This window comes from Vombatus ursinus, unplaced genomic scaffold (genome assembly GCF_900497805.2).
Source record: "Vombatus ursinus unplaced genomic scaffold, bare-nosed wombat genome assembly UNPS02014818.1, whole genome shotgun sequence".
Lineage (NCBI taxonomy): Eukaryota > Metazoa > Chordata > Mammalia > Diprotodontia > Vombatidae > Vombatus > Vombatus ursinus.
The window spans coordinates 24,553,754-24,577,194 of record NW_020954596.1 but is presented as its reverse complement, the minus strand read 5'-3'; the positions used below and the strand labels follow the sequence as shown (position 1 = coordinate 24,577,194).

The window sequence follows — 23,441 nt, the reverse complement described above, 5'->3', positions numbered from 1 at the left end:
TTTGTTTTTTCTCGGGGTAGTTTTGACGGTCTCCAATGACGTGGTGCAAACGTTCAATTTCTGTTGATTGCATCAAGCTGTCAAACTTCACCTACTTTTCCTCTTGAGCTTGAATCTTGGAGGCTTGAAACTGTTTTTCAAAATGAATGAAAGCTCTGTTTTAAAAAGACCAGCTTAACTTCTCTACAGCTGTTTGTTGCCAGCAGAAAGTTAATTAGGGTGACAATGAAGAATTAATTTACTCTCTGATTTTTACCTTAACTTTCAAAGGTTACTCTGCGTTCAGATAATAAGATATTTGCATTATGCTTAAGGTGTGCACAAAATAGAAGGGTTTTGGTTCCCCTCCTCCATATTCTTAGTAGTCTCCCTGGCCCCCTCTCCAGGCCCTTTATTTAATTCTTCAGTATGTATTAATTTATTTTTTAATTTAATATTTTATTTTCCCCTAATTACATGTAAAAGAATTTTTTAGCATTTGTTTTAAAAAATTTTTGATTTCCATATTCTCTCCCATCCCACCTCATTGAGCAAGGCAATCAATTTGATATAGGTTATACATTTGCAGTCATGCAAAAATATTTCCATGTTGGTCATGTTGTGGAAGAAAACACAGATTAAAAAAAAACGAGAAAAATAAAGAAAAGTATGCTTTGATCTGTATTCAGACTCCATCAGTTCTTTCTTTGGAGATGGATAGCATTTTTCATCATAAGTCCTTCAAAACTGTCTTGGATCATTGTATTGCTGAAAGTAGCTAAGTCATTCATAGTTCATCATACAATATTGCCTTTACTGTATACAATATTCTCTTGGTTCTGCTCATTTCTCTTTGCCTCAGTTCATATAAGTCTTTCCAGATTTTTCTGGGAGCATCCTGCTTGTCATTTCTTATAGCACAATAGTATTCCATCACAATCACATACAACTTGTTTAGTCATTCCCCAATTGATGGGCATTCTCTAAATTTCCAATTCTTTGCCACCACAAAAAGAGTTGTTATAAATATTTTTATACACATACTTTTCCTGTTTTTTATACCTAGAAGTGCTATTGTTTGGTCAAAGGGTATGCATGGTTTTATAGCACTTTGGGCACAGTTCCAAATTACTCTCCAGAATGATTGAAGCAATTCACAACTCCACTAACAATGAATTAGTATCCCAATTTTCCCACATCCTCTCCAACAATTGTCATTTTTCTTTTCTGTCATATTGACCGATTTGTTTCGTGTGGCATGGTAGCTCAGAGTTGTTTTAATTTGCATTTCTCTAATCAATAGTGATTCAAAGCATTTTATGTGACTATACATAGCTTTGATTAATTCATCTGAAATCTGTTCATATCCTTTGACCATTTATCAGTTGAAGAATGACTCATTTCTAAAATTTGACTAAGTTCTCTATATATATTTGAGATACAAGGTCTTTATCACAGAAACTTTCTGTAGTTTTTTTCACAGTTAAGATTACTAACTACGCATTTTCCTGCATTATATTTCCCCTGTTTATCCTACTCTCTCTTTTTACCCTGTTCATTCTCAAAAGTATTTTGCTTCTGACTTTTACCTCCCCCAATCCACCCTCCGTTCTATCAGTGTGCCCCTTCTCTTTTCCCATTCCCCTCCTATATTCCTGTAGGGTAAGATAGATTTCTACACCCAACTGAACGTGTATGTTATTCCCTCTTTGAGCCAATTCTAATAAGAGTAAGGTTCATGGGCTCTCCCCCACCTACCTCCTCTTCCCCTCCATTGTAAAAGCCCATTTGCACCTCTTTTATGTCAGATAATTTACCCCATTCTATCATTCCCTTTCTCCTTCTCCCAGTGCATTGCTCTTCCTCACCCTTTAATTTTATTATTTTTTAAGATCATCATCCCATCATACTCAACTTACATTCATTCCCTTTGTCGATGTACACTTTTTCTGACTGTCCTAACAATGAGAAAGGATTTTAGGAATTACAAGTACCATTTTCTCTTTGACCTCAGAGCTCTGGAATTTGGCTATAATATTCCTGGGAGTTTTTATTTTGGGATTTTTTTTCAGGAGATGATCAGTATATTATTTCAATTCCTATTTTATCCTCTGGTTCTAGAACATCAGGGCAGTTTTCTTTGATAGTTTCTTGAAAGATGATATCCAGACCCTTTTTTTAATCATGTCTTTTAGGAAATCCAATAATTTAAAAATATCTCTCTTGGATCAATTTCCAGGTCAGTTATTTTTTCAATGAGATATTTCACATTTTCTCCTATTTTTTTCATCTTTTGATTTTGTTTTATTGTTTCTTGCTGTCTCCTAAAGTCATTAGCTTCTACTTGCCTCATTTTAATTCTTAAGGAATTATTTTCTTCAGTCAGCTTTGTACTTCCTTTTCCATCTGGTCAATTCTACTTTTTAAGGAGTTCTTTTCTTCATTGAATTTTTGTGCCTCTTTTTCCCTTTGACCAATTCTGCTTTTCAAGGCATTCTTCTCTTCATTGGATTTTTGTGCCTCTTTTACCATTTGGCCTATTCTGTGTTTTAATGTATTATTTGCTTCAGTATTGTGTATGTGTGTGTATGTGTGTGTGCTTCCTTTATCAAGTTGTTCACTCTTTTTTCATGATTTCTTTTTGCATTGCTCTCATTTCCCTTTCCAAATTTTCCTCTACCTCTCTTGATTTTTAAAATCCTTTTTGAGCTCTTTCATGGCCTGAGATCAAGTCATATTTTCCCTTGAGGCTTTGGATGTAGGAGTTTTGACTTAGTTATTGTTTGAATTTGCATTTTGATCTTCCCTGTCACCATAGTAACTTTCTATAGTCAGGATTTTTTCTGCTATTTGCTTATTTTTCCAGTCTATTTCTTGACTTTTAACTATGCTAAAGTGGGACTCTGCTTCCAGAGTGGAGGGGTTACTGTCTCAAGCTTCAGGATTTTTGTGCAGATGTTTTCAGAGATAATTCTGGGGAACTGTAAGTTTTCTGTTCTTCCAAGGTAGTATGATTGAGGGAAAGGTGTGTTTACTACTCTCCAGGCCTGGGCTCTGGTTAGTGAGTGACCACAAGCACTCTTTTCTGTCCTGGAACTGTAACTAGCTCCCCTGAGGAGCTAGGAAGTGTCCCAGCTCCCCTTAGGTCACAAGGTCTGGTGTGCTAGTGCTCCTCCTCACCCTGGAACTAAGAACCAGGACTACAACACAGATTGAAGTATGGACAATGCAACGGAGTCCTGCCCAGCAAAGGGAACTCCTGTAATCTCATTCTGACCCATTGTCTGACCCCCTTAACATCTGTGGGCTGACAGGTCCAGAAACTGCCACTATCACCACTGATTCAGTCATCCCCTAGGTATGCTCCTGATTTGCTGGGGCTTGGTCTGCACTGGCATGGCCTGTGTAGGACTGTGTTCCACTCTCACCCTGGTGCAACAAATCTTTCCTGCCAACCTTCTCAGTTGTCTTGGGCTAGAAAATTATATCACTCCCTAGGAATCTGTGCTTTACCCTGTACTGTTTAACGTTTTCATCAATGACTTAGATGAAAATATAAACGGAACGCTTTTCAAAGTTGCAGATAACTCAAACCTGGTAGGGATAGCTAACATGTCAGATGACAGAATCAGTTTCCAAATGGTATCAACAGACTAGAATTTTGGGCCAAATCAAAAATACAATTTAATAAGGATAATAGAGTCCTACCATTGTTGTTATTGTTTTTTTTTAATCAGCTTTACAAGTACAAGATGATTACATCACAATTATGACTAGAAATCAGTTCAAACAAAAAAATTATGTGGAAGCTTCAGTGGACAGCAAGTTCACAGTATAAGTCCACAGTGCAATACAGCACATATCCCCCCCCCAAAAAAAAGGAATGCAATCTTAAACTTCATTGAGGAGTAGAATGTTCAAGAATGAGGAGGTGCTAGTCACACTCTATTGTCCCAATTCAACCACATTGGGAATATCGTATTAGTTTTAGGAACCGTGGTTTAGGAAGGACACTGATAAATAAACTGGAGAGAGCGCAAAGGAGAGCAATCAGAAGGTTGAAGGGCATTGAGAAGAAGGCCTATGAGGATTAGTAGAAGAAAGTGAAGGTGTTTAGCCTGGGGGGAAAAAAGATTTAAGAGTGCCACATAGCCCTCTTTACGTATTTGAAGGCTTGACTTGTGGAAGACGGATTAGATCTGTTTTGTTTGCCTCAGAGGGCAGAAGTAGGAACAATGTGTAGAGATTTCAGAGAGGCAGATTTAAGCGTGATACAAGGAAAAACTTCCTAACAACTAGGACTATCTCAAAGTGGAATGGGCTGGTCACTAGAAAATAAACTCAGGACTACATCAGTGAGAAGGAATTCGGTTCAGGTACTGGACCGACTAGATGACTTTGTTGGTCCCTTCTAATTCTGGGATTCTGGACAGTGCGAAAGACATTCAATGCAGTTATACATTTCTAGGAACCAGTTGTACGTAGTGAAGACCAAGTATTTTGAACTTTCTGTATCATGGTTTGAAAGTATATAATATAAGCATTATTAAAGTAACATCTAAATCATGGCACGCAGTTCAACTTGCCTCTGATTCCCATACCAAGGAGAGTGTAAGGTGGCCATCGGATAAAATAATAAATAACAATAATCACAGCTCCTATACATACAGGAGCTGTGATTATTATTATAAGTTACATAATTATATATTATATAATATATATAATTATAAATATGTATATATTGTACAAAGCTTTTCTTACTTATTTCATTTGTTCCTCACAACAACTCTGTTAGGTAGTCACTACAGTTATGATTACACCATGACCATCCTACAAATGAGGAAACTGAGGCTTAGAAAAGTTGAGTTACTCACCTAGCAAATGTCAGACACAAGGTTCAAACCTAGGGATCAACAAGCATTTAGTATTTGCCTGCTGTGGTTCCAGGCACTTCACTAAGCAAAGGTGGTATAAAGAAAGGCAAAAAGAACCACTCCCCACCCAGCCCCTGACCTCAAAGAGCTCACAGTCTAAATTACTCTCAAGTCCAGTGCTTTTACGACTAAACCACACTTCTGATATGACCTCTAAAATAACATTTCTGAATAAAAGTTAGTATTTGAGCAAAAGAAAAAGCTAACCCTAGGCCACCATGTTTAGAGTTCAAGGGAGTTTTCAGGTAGATTTCATTTCCAATCCAATTCAATCCTATAAACATAATGGAGTTTTACAATCCTGTTTCTGGCTGTGTATAACTCAGGAGCTCACACTATGAGATAATGAAAAATCTTCTAATTGGCTCCAGAACCAGAGGAGCTGAAGATCCTGTGGGTATATGGAAAGAGTGAACTATACCTTCACCTCTCCCTTCCTTTCTGACTATGAAGACTGGATTGTTCCCAGATTCATTTGGGAGTTTTGTGGAAGACTCAGACAAAACAGAAAAAGTTTAGAAACTCAGAAATGCATAAAAGATATGTAAAGTGTTATATAATATCAAAATAAGAGTCAACTGAGTAAAGGAGTGACTGCCCTGTCTCTTCTTTTCCTTTCTCCTTCTCTGTCTCTGTCTGTCTCTGTCTCTCTCTCTGTGTCTTTCTCTGTTTCTCTCTGTCTGTCTGTGTCTCTGTGTTTGTCTCTCTGTCTTTTTCTGTCTCTCTGTCTCTTTCTGTTTCTCTGTTTCTCAGTCTCTGTCTGTCTCTGTCTCTTTCTCTGTCTCTCTCTATCTGTCTCCCTATTTCTCTCTGTCTCTCTGTCTCTGTTTTTCTGTTTCTTGGTCTCTCTGTCTCTGTCTCTGTCTGTCTCTGTCTCTGTCTTTCTGTCTGTCTCTGTCTCTCTGTCTCTGTCTCTCTGTCTCTGTCTCTCTGTCTTGTCTCTCTCCGTCTCTCTGTCCCAAAGGCATTTGGGATTTAATGCCCAAAGGCATCCTCCACTGGCATGCTAGCTGGGCTGAACCTATTCTTGTATCTCTAAGCTAGGCAGGCATTCTAAATAACAAACAAAATTGTGGGCAAGGGGAGAAGCTACAATTATCTGAATTAGCAAGTGATGTTACTCCAACGGCCATGCACTGGTTAGCTCCCAAATTCCCCCTTTACTTTGTGCTATGAAGATATAGCTCAAATGTCCCTTCAGAAAGGGCTGCCAAGGTCTAACTCAGCCTTTGACTCATGCTGTAGCCATGGACATCCCACGCAATACTAAGAAGCCATCACTTCATTACCACTGGCAGGAGGCTCTTCTGTTGCTAAGGGACAGCTCACAATATTTAGCATTGGAGAAACAAGGAGTGATGACTATAAATTTTCCTAAAGTGGCTGCTATTTATGGCTTTTTTGTGTACTAGAAAACAACTTAGTGAGGAAATATGAGGAAAAGAGCGTGTAAACCATGCATAGTAGAGAGTTTCTAGGGCTCACCTATAAGGAGTAATATGGCTTTCTCAGGCTCCTTGAAATCAAGTCTGGTCTACAGATTCCAATGTTTCTCGTTGGCGAATTGGGAAGGAGAGGCATTTCTCTGATTTATTCTGTGAAAGCAGTAGTTTTCAAAGTGTGGTCCCAGGACTTCGGAGGTTCCCTGAGACCAAGAGGCATGTAAGGTCAAACTATTTTTATAATAATACAAAAATATTTTCAAATCTAATACATAAATATCAATAGATATATAAATATCAATAGATATAATATATGTAAATATCAATAGATATAACCCACGTAAACAAAAGCTCATAGGGTAGGATGGTCCTCGATGATTTTTAAGAGAGTTTGAGAGCCATTATCTTAAAGACAAAGGCTCTCCGACTTGGACTAGCCCCTGACACAGAAGAACCGTATAACCATACTAGAAAATTGTGTGGTTTTGTTGTGAACCTTCTTAGTCCAGCTAATTTCTTACTAGTTTTCACCATTCCACTCATAATTTGCTCCCATTTACTATCTTAGCAAACCAGCAGGAGCTAAGAAGTACAATAGAAGAATTTTCAAAAAAAAATCCATAATCCCTGTGATCAAATGGATTTTAGACTCATGGCCTACAAAGTAACATCTGAAATTAACCGCAAGAGCTTTCTATAAAACTGAACCAAATGGATACCGTAGAGTGTTTGGTGAAACGGCCCCATTTTTGCCACTTACTACTGGTATAATTTTAGGCAAGTTACTTGACCACCCTTGTCCTCAGTTTTCTTTTATGAGGGCCTGAACTAAATGACCTCTGAGGTCTTGGTCAACTCTAGACCCATAAGTTTATAAAGATTATCTGTTTATTATATGAATATGTCTATAAGAAATGCAAAATATAATTTGAAAGTAATTATTTAAAAAAATAAATTAGGACTCAAACATCCCAATGATGGTTTCAAATCATAAAGTATGAAAGCTGGAAGACAGCTCAGACATTTAGTTCAAGCCCTCATTTTATAGATAAAGAAATCAAGGCCCATAAAGGGCAAATGACTTGCCCAAGATCACCCGACTAGTTAAGGACAGAACCGAACCAGACTATCTTCTGACTTCCAATGAAGCATTGTTCAGAATATTAAGCACTGAACTTATTATTAAGTTCTGAACTGAATATTAAGAACTGAACCAGACTATCTTCTGACTTCCAATTAAGCACTGTTCTGAGGCTACACACTATTACTTCAATTGCTTCCCCCAAAATAGGTGTGATGGTGAGTAGAATTTCACTTTGGGTTTACTTTCAGAGTGAGAAAGAGAATCAATTTTATTAAATTATAGCAACACTTTATTTTTCACCCAAATTATCATTATTCACGCTTTACCTCTCACTTTTTAAAAATTATGCTTGGCTTTGAATGACTTTCAGAAGTTACTCAGAATCAAATCTACCCTCAAAAAGGCTGAAGTTTGCCTCCATTGAGACATTCAAAGGAATGCTGTGTAGCCCGAGGTACAATATCCACATGAAAACTTTTTGCTAAGCTTAGAGATTCATTTTATTACAAGTATTGTGAAAAACCTTCACGTGAATTCCCACAAGAGGACCCAAAGGTTAATTGATGGAGAAAATGGACATCTTGTGTAACATCTTCCAGTTACTCAGAAATCACTGCCAAGTCTGGTTAGATCAAATATTAGATGCAAAGATAAGTGATTGCCCTCTGATTTATGAGGCCTGGCATGGTGAAACCATGCCAAGTTATGTGCAATGAGATGTTGCCTGACCTCAGTGAACAAAAAGGCACAGAGACAAGCAGCAAGAGGTATACAGAGGCAGAGAGTGGGAAGGGAGAAGGGGCAGAGAATTTCACTCAAGTAACCGGGGATTAGAGTTGGGAGCACTCGGCAGAACAGACCAGATGGAGATGGAAGAGGCCTGGGGTGCGGGGTGGGAGTGGGGGCAGAGGAGTTTGAGGTCTCATTTTTATAGGGTTTTTTGAGGGGGGAATAGAACAACTCTTATCTGTGTGCCACCTCTGAGTTAGTTTATTAACAGATCCAAATCATCCTAAAATTAACTGTAAAACTTCAAATTGGTCATCCCAAAGCTATCTGTACCTTTTTGATATTCCTCTGGCCTGGAGCACAGGAGGTCTGGAATTTGGCTGGAGTTTACATGTCATAGGAGCAGAATCCTCACAGAAGCACCTGGATGGCTTCTGCTAATTCAGCGCACATTACCAGGATGTGATTTTTGGTTAACATATGATACAATTTACAAATTATGCTCCTTTGATCTTTGGAACAGTTTGTACATGACTTCCAGTTCTTCTGCAATCTCATTTCCTGCTAATTGCTTGTTTGTACTGGCTCCTTATAAACTTACTTCCTGTACTCACTAGAAGGGAGGAGAGGGTAATCAAAGGAACTAGAACAAGATACAGTTTTAACACATCCAGAGTAGCTGAGCAGTTGAAGCTATCGTGAACCCAGGCTGTGCAGCTATTGGAAAAATCTATACTCCAACCTTGGTATTGCTTTTTCCTTAAATGGCATTGAGTGAAAACACAGTCATTGAATCCCATCCTCTGGATGCCAGGCTGAGTTTCATGTCATTCAGTGTCCAATGATGCCACAGATCGTGCATGGAAAAGTATTTCCCGCTTCTCTGACTCTTGACACAGAGCTGCCTAAAGCATCTGGATCCACCCTTGCAAGAGCTGGAAAATTCCCCATAGACACTGTATTGCTGACCCAGATGTGGCTTCTTATAAACCAGGCCGAAGAGCCAAACGGAATTAGTTGATGGACAAAATCAGTTGAAGAGATTATTCAAAGTTCCAAGAGCACTTAAGTTGACTGGTCTGAGTTAATTAAATACTTTTCAAGTATAATTCTAATTAGACAATGTCTTCATGCATACTTTTTTGCTTTTACTTCTTTTTGTCTTTTTTTTTTTACAACATAACTAATAGGGAAATATATTTTGTATGACCTCACATGTATCATCAATATAAAATCGCTTGCCTTCTCAAGGAGGGTGAGCTGGGAGGGAGGAAAAGAATTTTGGAACTCAAAATTTAAAAAAAAATGTTTATATGTAATTGGGAAATATTTGATAAAATATATTTAAAAAGGAAAATGTCTTTTTGTGTGGGGGGAAAGGCATATGGCTTTGCTGTTCTGGTTTCTTTTCTTCCTTCATGATTTGAAAGGTGGCATGAATCCATCACTGTGAATTCTACTCATCCTTTGGGCTGCCAGGCTTGAAATGTGACTCACCTTAGCCTTCAAGATTAACAGCCAGCAAGGAAGGGAGAGGGTCACTTGTGGGTCACCCACTTTTGTGTTTTTGCATTGCATCAACACCCCCTTTGGTCTCCAAGCCACCAAGAACAAAGACCAAATGGGGGAAATGAGGCAGATGATAATATTTGAAATAGAAATTTATTGGGTCTCTCCCCCCTAATACTCCAAGGCAGCAAGGTAAAATTCAACAGTATATCTGAGTGAGCAGCTATCGAGAGCATGGAGACCTCAAGTCAGAGCCTGTAGAAAATGTAAATGGGGAATGGAAGGAATGCATAGATATGGATGAAGGCAGCATGATACAAGACTAGATGGCTTCCAAGGTCCCTCCCTTCCAGGTTATTCTCAGTTCTATTCTCGAACTCCAGCAATTCCTGGGCCTATGACACAATTCAACATTGGCCTTACCATTTGAAAGATGGAGAAAATCATAGAATTTAAAAGTTGAAAGGGACCTCAGTGGACAATCCGTACCAAAAAGGAATTCCACTATGAAATACCTGACAAACGGTCATCTGGACTCTGCTTGAAAGACCTCCAATGGGGGTAATCTGGTATCATCGAGCCTCAGAATCCTTGGTTTGCCAGTTAAAGCCTTTCACATTTGACTCCACTCTATTTTCCTAGGCTGATGTCATATCGTTAACCTTTACTTACCTCAGGTCCAGCCAAACTGGTCTTCTTACTCTTCCACATTTACAGGGTGTCCCCAGGGCCTTAGCGCAGCTTCAAGTTTTTCAATGTAAACAGATGAGGAAGATAAGACAACAAGAGGTTAAATGACTTGCCCATAGTCACACAGCTAGTAAGGGCCCAAGGTCAAATTTGTACTCAAGTCTTCCTGACTCCAAGCTCAGTGCTCTATCCACTGAGGCACCTAGCTGCCCCTAGAGTTGGAAGGCACCTTGGTGTTTTGTCTTGAGCTCTTGTAAACATGCTCCTAGAGTAGGGAGTTCTTAACCTGGGGTCCGTGAACTTTTTAGAAAATATATTTTGACAACTGTATTCAATATAATTGGTTTATTTTATTTTATTTTATTTTATTGAAAAACATAATTCTGAGAAGGTCTCCATAGGCTTCGCACACTACCAAGGGGTCTATGACACAAGAAAGGTTAAGAATCTTTAGTCCAGAAGGGCAGCCTGGAGTCGGTTCACTCTGACATCTATGTTGCCCATGCTGCGTCATCACAAACTAACCTCCCCCTTACCCCAACCAGAATCACAGAAGCATCAGAGCTTTCATAGACATTGTAACCTATGCCCTCTTCCATCAGCATGCCCCCGCTAAACTGAGAGACCATGTATGCCAATCCCCTTATTTTGTAAAGAAGGAAACTGAGGCACAGACAGGTCAAGTGACTTGTCTTCCTACTGATCTTGCCGTGATATTGAGATGAGGGATTAGAAAATGTATCTACTACTTTCAGCATCTCAATTTAAGGTATTGGAATTATGCCAGCTTCTTGAAGGCAGAGACCATTTCTTCAATTTTTGTGTAGGAAGTTGGAATGACAACTGAAAGGAATCTTAAGAAGCATAGAATTGGAGAGTTGGAAGGAAGGAAAGAAACAAGCATTTATTAAGCACCTACTATGTGCCAGGCATTGTTCTAAGTGTTTTTTACAAATATTATCATATTTGATCCTCACAACAACCCTGGGAGATAGGTGCTGTTATTTGACCCTTTTTATAGTTCAGGAAACTGAGGCAGGCAGAAGTTAAGTGACTGGCCCAAGGTCACATAACTAGTAAGTGTCAGAGGCCAAATTTGAGCTCAGGTCTTCCTGACTTCAGGCCCAACATTCTATCCACTGGACCACCTAAGGGACCTTAGGTAATAATCTAATTCAGCTTCCCTCATTTTATTGATAAGGTTGCTGAGACCCAGAGAGAGACTTGCCCCAAGGTTACACAGGTTGTGGCTGAGCTGGAGTTAGAACTCTGGATTTTGGACTTCCAATCCAAAGCTCTTCTGATCATACTGCTTCTCCATTCTAACCCCTCTAGAAGTCTAGTACGGTGCTTTGTACATGGTTGGTACTTGACAATTATTAGTGACTAATTTAAGTGGCTACAAAAACTTCTGATCCACAGCACAATTTGGAACTACACCCCTCAAAGTTACTATACTATGTATACTCTTTGTCCCAGTGATACCACTGCTGGGCCTATACCCCATGGAGATCAAAGAAAAAGGAAGGGGCAGCTAGGTGGCACAGTGGGTAGAGCACAGGCCTTGAAGTCAAAAGGACCTGAGTTCAAATCTGGCCTAAAACCAAACACTTAACATTAGCTTTGTGACCCTGGGCAAGTCACTTAACCCCAACTGCCTTAAAAAAAAAAAAAAAGAAAGAGGAAAAGGTTATTTAAGTACAAAAAAATGTAACAGCTCTTTTTTGCTATGGCAAAAAACTGGAAACTAAGGGGGTGTTAATCAGTTAGGGAATTGCTGAGCAAATTATGCTATGTGAAAAAATGGAATACTATTGTGCTGTAAGAAATCATGATGGGATGGTTTGATGTAGAGTGAAGTGAGCAGAAACCAGAGAACAATTCCTATCATACCAACATTGCAAAGATTTGAAGGCGTTGAAAGGTTTAGGAACTCTGATCAATGCAATGACCGACCACAATTCCAGAGAACTGATGGTGAAACATAATACTTACCTCCTGACAGAGGGGTAATGAACCGAGTGCAAACAGACATTTTTTGGACGTGGAAGATGTGGGAATTAGTTTTCCTTGACTATGAAATTTTGATAAGAGTTTTGTTTGTTTCTCATGGAGTTGAGGGGGAGGTAAGAGGGAGATGGAAAAAGAAAGTACCTCTAAGAAAGTGGCTGTTAATATTTTTGTGTGCATCCTGCACCCCTTTGGTGGTCTGGTGAAGCCTATTGAACCCTTCTCGGAATCCTGTTTTTAAATAAAGGAAATACTACATTTCAATTAAAGGAAATACTATACTAATTATACTAGTTAGTAGAATATACTACATGCTGTTAGACGTTGGTGAAAATAAACATAAACTTTTTCCCATCCAAATTCACAGACCCCCAGAAATCTATATATGGACCCCAGGGCCACAGACCCCAGGTTAAAAACCTCTCCTCTAAGAGGATGCCTTTTTCACACCTTCTGGTACTCCTGTTCTCTGCTCCCAAGTGTCCAGTGAAAAAAAGATGGCTCTTCTTGAGGCCAGATTTGAACTCATGAGTCTTCCTGATTCCAAGCCCAGTGCTCTATCCACTGAGCCACCTAGCTACCCCAAGAGGGGTAATGTGCTAAATCATTATCATTATTAAAAAGAAGTCAGATCTAAGGAATTCATATTTGACTAGTGAGCTCTTGACTTAATGCACTACTGAGAATAAAGAAAAGAAATGATAAAATATGGATATTGCACTGTGCACACAGGAACAAAATAATATAATTTTATGATTAAATGTCACCTCCTACATTGTTTATTAAAATTTCGGGTGATACAATGCATCAAGGAATGGTTTACCTGTGATGTTTTACTAACTCCTTAAATTCCAGGTTTTAGAAATGTGACATTTTGTCAAGTGTTGTGGGTTTTTGCCGATACTGGGAGGGTGAGAAAATAAAGCGGCTTATTTATTTGGATGAAAGGGAATTTAAAGATACTGCATTGTCATTGTCTTATTATGTCATTATGTCCTCTGTGGCCAATTCTGGCTTTCTTTAACGTCAGTTTAATCTCTGGAATGGATTTATTTGCATGGGAACTCGGTGTCCCTGTTCTCTGGTTGCTGCAGAATACAAAATGAGATCAGCCTTGGGGATAATGCTGTCTAACAGCTTCCTTTCACAGGGATAGAGTCTGGTTTGATTTGGGACTAGGTTGTAGGAAGACCTTAAGACTAGTCAAAAGCTAAGCATTGTATACTAGGCAGGCTGAAACTCAAGGTGAAGGTGTTATTGTTGAGTCATTTCAATTGTATCTAACTCTCTGTTGCCTCATATGGGGTTTTCTTGGCAAAGATTCTAGAGTGGTTTGCCATTTCCTTCTCCATCTCATTTTATAGATGAGAAACTGAGGCAGATTGGGTTAAGTGAAATGCCTAAGGTCAGTGTTTGAGGCCAGATTTGAACTCATGAGTTTTCCTGATTCCAAGGCCAGCGCTCTATCCACTGAGCCAGCTACCCCAAGAGGTGAAACTACCCAGATAGTCAATGTCCTGATCAGATTTGGACTCTGCTTCCTGACTCAAAGTGTTTTTCCTGAGATCACACCTCCTAGTTCGGGCAGAAAACTACCAAAATCTTCACCTTGGGTTTGCTCCCTTGTAGTGAATCTTTTTTCCAATGACCCAGGATTAAATTGAAAAGGAGGAAGAAGGTGAGGACTTGCCTAATAAGGTCCTGCCCTGCACCTCCTTTTCTGTGGTCTGTTAGAAAATGAAGTCCTCTCAAAAAAAGAAAAAAGAAAAAAGAAAAGAAAAACTAGGCCCACTTAGTTCAATTCAATAAACATTTAATTTTATGCAGAAACTTAAGGTCTGCTATGTACACACATAAGTAAGTGCAAAGTCATTTGAAGGGAGAGAGAATTAATACTTGAAAGTTCAGGGAAAGCCTTATGGTCTAACTGAGCTGAGTGTTAAAGGAAGATAAGCATTCTGACAGGTGGAGTTATGAGATGTATGATAGCTCTACATCTTATGAACGCAATGCCCAAAACCTTGACTAATGGATCACCCAACCAGTTGTCAATGACACATGCCCCTCTTCACCAAACAAACCTTCTCTTTGAGGAAGCCCTTTCCAACCCCTCTTCATTCCAGCACCTCCCCTCTGCTAATTATCTCCCATTTGTCCTATATATGACTTGCTTTGTATATATTTGTTTGCCTGCTGTCTCCCCCATTAGATTATAAGCTCCTTAATGAAAGGAACTGACTCTTGCCTCTTTTTGTATCCCCAGCAATTAACCTACTATGTGTCTGGCACATAGTAGGTGCTTAATAAATGTTGACTGATTGATTCATTTGGACGCAAGCCTAACACAGACTGTCTGGGGATTCAAGCCCAGGTTTAGAGGGATTTGAATGCAATGAGGCATGAATCGATCATTTAATGTAATAAAATGACTTTATTATATACATATATATTTATGTATAACAGAAGATAAAAAGGATACAATCCATAAGGTTAAAAATGTAGTAATTCAGATAGAACAGTTATTTTCCATTTTTGTACACTGACCACAACAGCTGGCCACTAAGTTAGAAAGGAAATAGGAACTCCAGTAAAACTTTGAATACCAACTCCCCACAGGCTGGGCCTTTTATGCCTCGGGTCATAAGGAAACCTTTGCCAGTTGTGTTCCTAAACTTCCCAAAGAAGTGGGTAGGGTGTGTGGCCTAGATGTATGTATGACTATGGTAGCACCAGGATGTGTTTTATGTAGTCTGGGCTTGTTTTCCTTTAGTGAGGCAGGCATCTATGCTCAGGATCTTTGAGATGGGACGGGTACCCTCTAAATCCATGACACTTTGTCAGTCCAATGGATCTGTGTTCTTATGTGCATGGTACTCACTCTACCAAGTGAGATGGTAATCTCTCTATGTAATTTTTCTCTGCATCCTTTCTCGGGCGGTCTTTCTGCACTATTTTATGTTTGTGTGTATATGTGTGTGTGTGTGTATGTGTGTGCGTGTATACATATATTGTGTGTATATATATATATATATATACACATAATGTGTACATATGGTATATATGTGTATATGTATATATTTATGTGTGTATACATATAGGTGTGTGTATGTATATATATATATGCACACATATATATATATTTGTTGTTGCTCAATCATTTCAGTTGTGTGCAACTCTTTATGCTCCCATTTTGAGGTTTTCTTGGCAAAGATACTGCAGGGGTTTTCCATTTCCTTCTCCAGCTCATTCAATAGATGAGGAAACTGAGGCAAACAGGGATAGGTGACTTGCCCAGGATTACACCACTACTAAGTGTCTGAGACTAGATTTGAACTCAGGAAGATGAGTTTTCCTGACTCCAGGCCTGGCACTCTATCCACTGAGCCACCTAGCTATATAGACATAGTGTGTGTGTGTGTGTATTATATCTATACATATACATATATGCATGTATGTATATTTCATGGACTCATGGTTCTCAAAGAGCTTGCATTGCATTGGGGGAAGTGAATTTTAAGTAGATTAAATGAGGAGGGACAGGTCATTAATAACTAGTCAGAATTTACTAACCTCCAACCTACCTACCTGGGAAGAATTCATCCAATCATAGATCTACAGCTGTAAGGGACCTTTGAGACCATGTAGTAAAACTCTCTCATTGTACTGTTGATGAAACTGAGACTTAGGGATGTTAAATTATTTGCCCAAGGTTACACAAGTAGTAAGTTTCAGAGGTGATATTTGAACCCAGGTCCTGGAACTCCAGAATCAAAGATCTTTCTGTTATTGTACTACCCTGCCCCGCTAAGGAACAAGAGATGGGAAAATGTATCCCAAACTGTAGTGATAAAAAGACCTGGAATGGACATCATGTTTCAATTCCCACAGAAGGCCCTGTTTCCCTCCCTTCTCTCCTGTGTTACCATAAAATTATCACTGCCTATGGAGGGGCCTTTGGTGCCTTGAATGGGCCCAAGGTCAGGAACTGTTGGTAGGAGGGAAGGAAATATCAAAACGCAGAACATAGGCAAGACTTTCTCTTTTGGTGGCCGTGGGCCTTCAGATCCCTGGCAGTTCTGCTCAGGACCTTTTATTCATCCATTGCAAAATGATGGACTTTCAGAGTGAGGATTTTGGGGGCCTGTGCCCAGACTGTAGTAGGATCCTAGAAAAAAAAATCCTCTTTATATAAAGTGCATAGCACATTGCCTGGCACACAGTAAGTGCTATTTAAATGCTACTATTATTGTTATTAAACCTGTTTTCTTTGTGCAAATGCTTTCTTAGGATTTTCTTGACCTTGAGCAAGTCATTTAATTTCTTGGCTTTAGTTTCCTCATCTGTAAAATAAAAGAGTTAGATTATATGACCTCTAGTACAACCTCCCAAAGTACTATCAAAGGTAGAATATTGGCAAACATCAAAAATCAGGGCTTAATTTCTTGTTCTTTATCTAGAGTTAAGAAAGTGATGGAGAAAATGATAATAATACAGACTAAACTTTAAAAAAAAAAAGTGGAATAGACTGCCTGTGTGGGGAATGACTTCTCCTTCCCACCAGAGAGTCTTTTAGTGGAGGTCGGGTGACCTCTTGTTAGGGATGTAATCAATGGGATGTGTGGGTTGAACAGATAACCTCATAGGTCCCTTCTAGCTTTGACAGTCTTAAAATGCACCATTATACCTCTGACCCAGCACTGCAGGCTCCTTTCTCCCGCCTCTTTCACCCTGAACCTTATGGTCAAATCAACTCCATCAAACACTCCTTCCTGGATGCCATGCCCCTCTACGTGTTGTCTCTCCCTGATTAAACATAAGCTCTTTGAAGGCAGCAGCTACTAGCTTGCATTTCTAAATAGTAAATAGTTGTTGTTGTTCAATGGTGCCCAACTCTTTGTGACCTCGTGGAACCCATGGACTTTTCTTGGCAAAGATACTGGAGTGATTTGCCATTTCCTTCTCTAACTCATTTTACAGATGAGGAAACTGAGGCAAACAGTGTTAAGTGACTTGCCTAGAGTCATACAGCCAGTAAGTGTCTGGGGTCAGATTTGAACTCTGATCTTTCTGACTCCAGGCCCAGTGCTCTATCCACTGTGTCACCTAGCTTTTCCATTCCCAATTACTAAGATCAGAAGGTCCCAAGTTCACATGGCTCACAGGTTGTTAAAGAATTTAGCAGAAGAATATGTGTAAAAGCTTCCTCTGCTGTAGAAAGCACCGACTTAGAGAAGTTACATATTTGGGGAACGTTTCATTGGAGGAAGCAAAATTTCGAAAGGTCTTTAACTGGGAAAAGAGAGGGTTCGGCAATGAACTGGAAGAGGACATTCTGGGAGGGGGGATTTTCATGTGAGAAGGTTGGCTTTAGGAACAATTGCTTAAGTATGCAAGTTGGAATGCCCAGAAACTGTCAAAGGGATTAGACTTGTTTGGTGGGGCCCTGGAGGGCAGAGCAAGCAGCAGTGGGTGGAAGTTACCAGGAGGCACATTTGGGCTCAATGCCAGGAAAAACTTCCTAATAATGACAGCTATACAAGAGTGGAACGGGCTTCCCAAGGAGACAGCACATCCCCTTTCACTGGAGGTCTTCAAGCAAAGGCTGGATCGCTTATCCAGCATTAAGTAGTACAGCAGCTAATGGAAATGGGGAAGAAATACCGGATGACAGATTTCCAAATCAACTGTAGCAAACTTAGCATGAGAAAAATCAAGGTTGGCCTAAAAGAAAGCATACTATGGGTAAGCTGAAGATGTTATCTATGCTTAACAAATAACAACAATAATGATAATAATAATAATAATGTATATTTGCATTAGCTCTGTATAGTTTACAAAACACTTTATCAGGTAATTGCAATTATTCTCCCGATTTTACAGAAGAGAAAAACTGAGGCAAACAGAGGTTAAATGACTTGCCTACGGTTGCACAGCTAGTAAGTGTCTGAGGTCACATTTGAACTCGGATCTTACTTACTTTAGACCCAGTGCTCTATCCACTTCACAACCTGGAAACCTACACTCTCTCCATGCCTGTGTCTATGTCGTCAGAACCCTCCCATCTCACACATCATCATCCTATTATTAGAAAGTATGGAAAGAGCCGGTGAACATTTTGTGGACCTGTTCGAATTTTCATGGGTGTTAGAGGGTCCCCAACATAGAAAGAGAAACAAGATGATTTTAATTAACTAATCCATGCCTCCTCCCAGAGGAAACTAAACACTTTGTTCTAGATAAGTCCAACATAACATTCATTCACCCTTGAGAACAGGGTCCAAAATCTAAACGGAGACACTTTTCCCAATAGATAAAATAATGGTGTGATATTCAGTTTGAATATATAGAAATACTACCAGGACAAATGCAGTCAGGTACATAGAAATGGGAGCCTCATGGTTTCTGAAAACACCTGATATTTACTTGACCAAAGAAAAAGCACTTATTAGGATGTAAATCAATGTTCCTTGGGATTTTTTTGATCTTTTTTAGTAGAAATAGGGTACAAATATAGAGATGACACTTTAGTGTCCCTCACAAATACTAATTAAAAAGTCATTTAATACAAATATCATATTTCTAACTTGATTCAATAATTACTTATTGCTAAATATTAGAATACCTAGATAGAACATAATTATTGTAAATTATTCTTGCAAAATTCTCATGAGACCTAATAGTGCCCATGTTTTGAAATTAAACCAGTTTGCTCTCAAAAGGTTGTCCAGGTTTTGAGAGATTCTCTCCTTAACTTGTGTACCTTCTCTGCACTATATGTCTTAGATACAGATTGATACTGCAATTTTTTTAAAGACCCCAAGATTAAGTTCTACAGACTCTGCAGGCTGGTTCCTCGGGATTTCCTACACACTGAATGAGTTGAACAGCCCTGTGACAAGAGGGGAAAAAAAGCAATTATTAATAGTAGTAATAGCAACCACAACTCACATTTCTACAAAGCTTTAATGTTTGCAAAGTACTTTCCTTACTCTAATCCTGTAAGTTGGGCAATGCTGGTATTATCATCCTTATCTTACAAATAAGGAAACTGAGGGTCTGAGAGGATCAGCTCACAATTAAACAGCTTGTCCAGGGGTGGGGAACCTGGCCCCTCAAGGTCTCATATGGCCCCCTAGGTCCTCAAGTGAGGCCTTTTAACTGAATCCAAACTTCACAGAACAAATCCCCTTAACAAAAAGATTTGTTCTGTAAAACTTGGACTCAGTCAAAAGGCCGTACCCAAGGACTTAGAAGACCACATGTGACCTGGAGGTCGCAGGTTCCCCACCCTTGAGCTTGTCCAAATGGGGATGTGAACCCAGGTATTGATTGTTACATGACAGCCAAAATCTAAGAGTTACCGTTCAGTTGTTTTAGTTGCGTCTGACTTTTCATGACCCCATTTGGGATTTCCTTGACAAAGATCCTGGAGGGGTTTGCCATTTTCTTTTCCATCTCATTTTATAGATGAGGAACTGAGGCAAACTGGGTAAAGTGACTTTCCTAAGGTCACTAAGTATCTACAGCCAGATTTGAGCTCACAAAGATGAGACTTCCTGATTCCAAGCCCAGTGCTCTATCCACTGAGCCACCTAGCTGCCCCAAGTCTAAGAACAGAAGTTTAGAATACATAACTTTTTTATCTTTGTGGGGATGTACTAAAGAATGAAAACTTTAGCCTGACATGCAAGGGTGTCCATGACAGGGATCCAACTTTATATTGTAGTCTGATCTCAAAGTTCTCCCCATCACAAACTCTAAAAAATCTGCCAAAGGGGCTGTCATTTCCCAAACTCATATGACCTTTTTCTGTCTCCTTAAATGTTTTCACCCTATCCCCTACAACTTCACAAGGATGGGGAACCAGAGCCTTCTATCCAATTGGATTCAGTCAGAAGACTGCACTTAAGGACCTGGAAGGCTACATGTAGCCTGAAGGTCACAGGTTCCCCACCTCTGGCCTAGAATGACCCCTGACTATGAGGGGCTGGTGCACTATTACAGAGAAATAAATTCCTTAGAATAAAAGTAACAACTCAAAAACTGTTCACCAAGGAAGGACGTGTCTATGGCTGATTTTGTAACACAGATTCTTCACCAATGAACCTTTCTATCTTTTCAAGCACTAGAGATTCTAGTTGGGCCCACAAGATTTCCTTCGGGACACAGATAACACAAGGAACACAGAAACACACAGGGAGGCCAGAGGAACACGGATCCCCACTGCCCCGACTCAGCTTCCCCTTTCTTTCTAAAAGAATGGGTTCTACAACAGCAGTACAATAAGCCAGTTAGAGAAACACCATCCCTTAAATTCTACTTTTCCCTAATTTAATCCACAAACTATGGCAGCCCCAGAATGAGAGAAGACTAGCGTATTCCTCAAAACTCCTGGAAACAACACACCTGCCTTTCTGCCCCATCTTCTTTTCAGCCCTGGATTCTTTATTATGTTAACACTCAACTCCTTTGAAATCTTGGCCACCCCTTAAGGCCTAGCTCCATTCTTACCTGTCTGTGAAGTTTTCCCCAATGCTTTCCACCCAGAAAAGAATCTCTTCCTCCTCAGATAATTCATAACCCTTTACTTGTTCTTCTCCCAGGCACTTATATTCTGCTTGGTATTTGTTACTTAAAGTAATTGAGACAATAGCTTCAGAAACAAAATACATCCACAGATATGAACAGTATTCCTATGTAGCAATAACAAAATCCGGGGGAAATAAATGAAAAGACCTCAGTTGGAAGGGATTTCTCAGAGGCCAACTAGTCCAACCCCTTCACTTTACAGATAAGGAAACTGAGGCCCAGATAAGTTAAGTGACTTGCTCAAAATCACACAGGTAGTAAGTACTGGAGGTGGGCTTTGAACCTAAAGCCATTACAGAGCCAGTGAACGCTCTCTTTACTGCACCATGCTACCTCACTTAAATTTCGTTTGAAAGAACAACAGGAACAAAATATCTGGGAATCACTAGCTACTCTGGCCGCTAGGTGGCGCAGTGGATAGAACATTGGGCTTGGAATCAGCAAGATTCATCTTCATGAGTTCAAATCCAGCCTCAGACATTTACTAACTGTTGGAGCCTAGGCAAGTCACCTAATCCTGTTTGCCTTCATCTGTAAAATGAGCTGGAGAAGGAAATGGCAAACCACTCCACTATCTTTGCCAAGAAAATCCCAAGTGGGGTCACAAAGAGTCAGACATAACTGAAACAACTGAACAACAACATCAAATAAAAGAACACTCAGTACCTGTCTAGACACAGTCATAAACTAGTCCCTAAAGGGAAAAAAAAGAACCATGTTATAATTGTTTGTGCAAAATTGCACAAATAATTATAACATGGTTCTTTTTTTTTTTTGCAAGTTTTGCAAAAATGCATGGTTCTTGCATTTGCAAGATGGCACAATGGATAGAGTGTCGGGCCATTTGCAGAAATAATTATAATATGGTTCTTTTGTTTTTTCCCTTTAGGGACTAGTTTAAGATTGTATCTAGACAGGTACTGAGTGTTCTTTGATTTGTGATTGTTGCTGTTGTCAGGAAGACCTGAGTAAAATCTGGCCTTGGATGCTTACTAACTGTTGGACACTGGGCAAGTCACTTAACCTCTGTTTGCCTCAGTTTCCTCATCTATAAAATGAGGATAACAAAAGAATGTACCTCCCAGAGTTGTTGTGAGGATCAAATGAGATAATAATTGTAAACTGCTTAGCACGCCTGACCCAGAGTATATAAATGTTAATTAATGTCATGCTAGGATATTGGTATCAGAGGGGCAATGACTGTGTGTAATTCATCTTATTCATCTATGTGGCTTATCTAAAGCTTCGCATATGGTAGATGCTTAATTTTTGTTGATTGAAAAATTCAATTTCCTCTCCATTGAATGACTTTTAAATATAGCCTAATTTAAACTTTATTTGTGGTCAAAGGTAAATCCATAGACATCTCCTGGATAGAGTATTGGGAGTTAAAAAGGGAAAAGTATTACACAAAAGATTTGAAGTTTTAGAACTGTGGATTTACAGCTGGAAAGAATCTTAAGAGGCTGTCCAGCCCAACCCCTTCATTTTATAGGTGAGGAAGATGAGGCTCAGGCAGGGCTAAGTGGATTACCCAAGGTTGCAAAGATATTGTTATAAGCAGCATTTGAACCCAGGTCCTCAAAATCCAGTCAGCCTTCTTTCTGTGATACTCTGCTGAAATAGCTATGCTGCCAGAGTGAAATGCAAAGGAAACTGGAAGAACGGCAAACCAGATGTTCTCAGCCTTTTGAGGGAGAAAAGAAATTTTTATTAACTTAGAGAAACATTGAGATCAAAGTCCAGCAGACCAAATAGTAAGGCATTTGTGTGCCATAGGCATGGCTGCAAAATGATGTTCTCTTCAAGTTCCTACCCTCTAAAGGCTCTGACCCGTCACTGTAAACACAGTCTTCACTTATTAAAAAAAAATTCCTACATACTGTGGAAAGCAGAATTTTCTAATGAAAAAAAAATGTGCATTTATAAATATTAAAAAGTATCCCTTAAGCCTCCCTTTGAGGCTTAAGTACCCTAGACAGGGTAGTCCCAGCTCTGATGGTCAGGTCCATGATTCAGAGATTAGAGAGTAGCGTTGCTTGGGAACTAGCTTCCAAAGGAAAGGGAGGTGTGGCTGGAAGTTGTGCCCAGAATCTGTACCCTTCCCTAGGTTATTTCAAACAGAAAGGGAGCATGATGCTGGCTTCTAACCAAACTCTTCTCTTAGATGGAAATGCCTAAGAGTGGTAGCTGTTGGCCCTCTAGTAACCTAGTTGGGCTTTGCAATCTTCCCTTCAAAATCAAAACAAGAATTGTTCTCCCATTATGGAAGCATTTGTCTGGATGTGGCTAAACCTAGACATCCTTGCACATAAACAAATCTCAAAAAAAGCATCCTGTTCCATAAGGGTTTTGCTGCTCCTCATTTTAAGCTAAGGGGGAAAAATGATTTTGAATTTAGCATTCCTCTATGTGGAATATACTGACCTAACCACATTTTCTAACTCCCAGTGAGCATAATGTTATTTTTAATTA

At 39.4% G+C, this 23,441-nt stretch overlaps 1 protein-coding gene across 2 annotated transcripts in view; it reads right to left on the bottom strand.

Moving 5' to 3' along the window:
- Positions 1–18,166: 18,166 nt before the first annotated feature.
- Positions 18,167–23,441, bottom strand: part of CD38 (CD38 molecule) — a 68,070-nt gene continuing 62,795 nt past the window's right edge. Inside the window, exon 8 of one of the 2 annotated variants that reach the window (XM_027836551.1) lies at positions 18,167–19,266. In XM_027836551.1, the coding sequence (XP_027692352.1) occupies positions 19,200–19,266 (67 nt within the window). In that variant the 3' untranslated portion in view covers positions 18,167–19,199. Of the gene's footprint in view, positions 19,267–22,300; positions 22,654–23,441 lie in introns of those variants that run through there. The other variant, XM_027836552.1, reaches the window with a different exon arrangement.